This window comes from Vespula vulgaris, chromosome 4, assembly GCF_905475345.1.
Source record: "Vespula vulgaris chromosome 4, iyVesVulg1.1, whole genome shotgun sequence".
Classification (NCBI taxonomy): Eukaryota; Metazoa; Arthropoda; class Insecta; order Hymenoptera; family Vespidae; genus Vespula; species Vespula vulgaris.
Window position 1 is genome coordinate 2,772,563 of NC_066589.1, and position 4,345 is coordinate 2,776,907.

Below are 4,345 nucleotides of genomic sequence, written 5' to 3' on the forward strand. Positions count from 1 at the left end.
TCGACTATCGCATCTTAAATCGTTTCTGAATTGTTAGTTTAAATGATAAAATTGATTATGAAAATATTTTAAAAATATCGTTTCATCGATTGAAAGCTTTTTCGTTTCAACTGAGTGATAAAGCGATTACATAAAGGGGCTAATAATCGACTATCTGCTACGCCCACTTTCGATATATAAAAAAATTGTTTCAGTCTTTAATTGCTTTGAATCTCGAACCATTTCAAACTCTTCGTGGGACGAGAGAACCTCTTGACTGTCATATTACCGATAATTTAAAAATGAATTAATCGTGAGAAAAAATATTTTTAAAAAAATATGAAGTGTATTAAATGTTTGCAAATCGTGTTTTTTCTTTCATTGAATAAACTCATCTTTGCTATTGAAAAACAGTGGATAGTAGATTTCGAGTGGCAAAACGAAAAAAATTGGGATCATATACCTAAAATCGATGGACACGTTATTTTCCCACTTGAAACGAGACATGCCGTCGGTCTTTCTAAATCCGTGGACTTAAAATTATCTAAAATTGACTTACCAAGAGAAGGTTCCTTAGTGTTATTCAGAAATGGTAAATTAGAGGTAAGAAAACATTAAATTTGAAATGCGAAATCTATAAAAACTAAGTTGAATATAACATTAAAGAAACTATCTTGCATCTCTTTTTTTTTGAATGTATATTATATAGCATATAAAAAGAGAATTTCAATAGGAGTAACATGAACGAGTTCATTATTATTTATTATTTCTTTAAATCAAAACCTCAGAATTAAGCCCTTAGAAAAAGGTTTCTTATAAATACACATATATATGAATCGGTTACCTACAATAAGAAACTATAAAGAGTTTATAAATAACATGCATGTAACATTGTCGATGAAGTATAGAGTGATGCATATCTTTAGACGCGATATTTAATGTTTGACTAAATAATTACGAATTAACTTATACATTTGCAAAATTCTCAATTTGTTTAAATAATTTTAGTTTAGCGAATCGAAAAATTCGGAAACAAAGATATCGAGATGGTTGAAGGAGGGTAAATTTTTCTGGGTTGATCCTGATAATTGGAATGGTGTTTCCGAAGCAGCACCTCATATGGAACGAATACCTTGTCGTCAAGACGATGTAGTTCTGCCAGGAACAGATCAAACGTTTAATATATATCTACCAGCTAAAGATGTCCAAGTAGAATCCATTAGATTATCGAATCACAAATATCCTAGTACATGGTGGGATTGGGAGGAGATGCAAAAGAAGAAAGAATTTTTAGGTGGTTTCCTTAGCGTCAAGTATGTATCTTTTTTCTTTAAGATGCCAAGATTTTTCTTTTAGAATTCATTTTACCGAATAAATGATTCTGAAGATATTGTACTTTTCTACAGGTATAGTCAATATGGCTGTGAAAAATGTCTTTGTCAAGACGGTTCACAATACGATTATCTCAAAGAGATATGTGCTATTCAAAAGCCTAAATGTAGCTTTGCAGCTTGTGAATATCCACTAAAGGTAAATATATATATTTGATAAAGTAATAAACAATTTGTAACTATAAATAAAATCAAAAAATAGATATATGTGTTTGCGACTTTAAAATTATATGATGTTATAGAAAATTAAATATGAAAAAATCTATTATCAAAGAAAAAATGCTATTACCAAAAGAGAAACAAGCAAGTATATTTCAAAATAGAAATTTGTAGATCGAAGGACATTGCTGTCTTTACTGCGGTGGCCGAGTAACTATACCAAAAGGAGCTTCGTTAGCCATGATTCGTTCTTTGGTTGACGAAGTTCTGGAACAACGCGCAACAAGACTTGCATGGTACGTTAGGCGAACATGGACAAATAATATAGAAGTTCTTCTCAAAGAGAAGACTGAATATACCGGTGTTGATACTTTAGTAGCACTAAAGGATCTACAAACAAAACTTCATGGTAAATTCGATTTATTTCATGTAGATAAATATGACTCATTTCGAGTCAATACAACTTTTCATTAAAATTCTATTTTCTCGATAACGTGAATTCTTTATTAATATTTTTCAATAATTTCTCAAATGTTCGATAACGAATTAATTAAATGTATTGAATTTTTAATTTTTAGTAAAAAATAAAATGAACAAATAAAATGAAACGAAGTAAAACGTACAAATAAAATTGAAATATTAATATTTCACAATTATGCATATTAAACAATTAATATTTAATATTTACATTTTCTTATTACGAAAACAGATGAAAATATTGAAATATTGTATACGGAAAATCCGGGTGCGCCATTAAAAGATTCCCGATTGGCCACGATGCTTGGACCATTTTTCGGAGCACCGATAATCATTCTTGTCCTTCTAATCGCAAGTTTTTGGTATTTCGATTATTCAATGAGATAGTAAGTATAATAGAAACCAGAAATATAACTGTGTTAATTTAATCATTACTGTAATAATTGAGCACTTAAGTTAAAATTAAATTAGTTTTTAAAGAAAGTTCAACTTTAATTGAACAAACTTCGTATATCTTGTTTAGTTAACGTTTCCTGCTAATCGAGAGATCCAATAAAGTGTTCGACCACGGGAGTTCAATGTCTCTAGGGTCCGTAGAAGTAGAGAATGAAGGGAGACGCAAAAAAAAGAAGAGAAAGAAGGGTAGAAAGAGAAACAGAGAAAGAGAGAGGGAGAGAAATGTCAAGTATTTTAGTTGGCAAAGTACCGGAAATGGAAACGAACGAATAGAACGGCAGATCTCAGTCTGATTTACTATCTCTCTTCTCTCTCTCTCTCTCTCTCTCTCTCTCTCTCTCTCTCTCTCTCTCTCTCTCTCTCTATCTATCTATCTATCTCTATCTCATTCTCTCTTTCTCTCTCTTATTTCTCTCTTTATCTCTTCCCTCTTACTGAGAAGCTAATTTCTTCATTGCTATATTTTCTCTATCCCTCAGCTTTCTCTCCTCTACTATTTGCCACACTTCTACGAAGCAACCAGAGACGAAGTTTATGACATTTAATTAGTCCGATTGGGACAGACTCCGACCTTTATTTCCCTTCGACGGGCACCAAGCAATTCCAGATAAACCTTGTTAAATTGTCACTTCGCATAATCCTTTCCAAATTTTCCAAGTTGAATATAATAGACGAATAAAATTTAAGATAAGAATTGTCGATTGATTTTAATTATTAATATTCTTTATATATTAATAATTATTTAAATTAATTAAAGACAGTTAAATACCATTAAAAACAATCAGATGCTTGATATAATACTTAAATATGATCGTCTTATTCTTCTTATCACTTATCTGCATTATAACATTTGATATAATTCAATTTTTATTTCGAAATAACAAATGGAATTTGTTTACAGTGTTCTGTCTGAAATATCGCAAGCATGGTCGCCCGTAAAAAAAAAATCGAATAAGCCGTTTGGTTTCGCACGTTTTGAGAATGTCCTTGAGGGTAATGTGAGAATCGATGATCCTCAAACAAAAAGAGATGAACATGAGATGAACGAGGAACTCATTATGGAGGAGGAGGTACTGGATGAAGAAGGCACTTCTGGTGGTGGAAACTTTGAAAATCCTCTTTATAGATCAAAAAGAGACAAGAACTTTAAGATAGAAGAACGAGAACTCATCAACGTCGATCTTCCACTAAGTCTGACAAGTCTGAAAAAGAGAGCAAAGGATAATACGGAGGATGATGATGACGATATCGAGATGGATATTGAACAATAAACTTTTATCGTTCTTATTCCTCAATTAAACCGAATGTATTCTGTTCTCCCTCCTACTTCAACTTAAAATTAATTAATTATCAAAACATCAAACATAACGAATCAGATTCTAAATGTTCTAATTATACAACATCTAATTGGGTACTTATTTCTTCGTATAAAAACGACAAGAGATAATGAAGTGATATAACATTTATAAGATGAACGTAACCATATCAACCTAACTATCTTGTCTTTAAATAGAAAGATACAATTTATAAAACGAAAAGATATTAAATTCAATTGACAAAGAAAGCTAAAAATAACTTTGAACATATTTGCAAAAGATATTGATAAAAATAATATTACTGAGTATAATTCGTATTAAAAAGGAAAAAATCAAGAATAATCAAACAATCAAGTTACGGTATAATACATAAAAAAGTTTACAAATAGTATTAAATGATTAAATTATGATAGATATATTAGATAAAAGTATTCGATTAAATAAAAAATATAATTACAATAAATAGACAAAAAAATATACAAGAGCTATAAATATAAAACTGAAAATTCAACTTATGTTAGGATATCAAAAAGAGGATGTTCCATGATGAAAGCGACAACTGCGTAA

General features: G+C 30.2%; 1 protein-coding gene across 1 annotated transcript; it reads left to right on the forward strand.

Moving 5' to 3' along the window:
* Positions 1 to 134: 134 nt before the first annotated feature.
* On the forward strand, positions 135 to 3,762 carry LOC127063388 (protein amnionless-like). The gene is made up of 6 exons (XM_050993127.1): positions 135 to 582; positions 988 to 1,292; positions 1,386 to 1,509; positions 1,704 to 1,938; positions 2,239 to 2,392; positions 3,364 to 3,762. Exons 1-6 carry the CDS (start codon positions 319 to 321, stop codon positions 3,731 to 3,733), a joined length of 1,452 nt encoding a protein of 483 aa, XP_050849084.1. The 5' UTR covers positions 135 to 318; the 3' UTR covers positions 3,734 to 3,762.
* Positions 3,763 to 4,345: the final 583 nt, after the last annotated feature.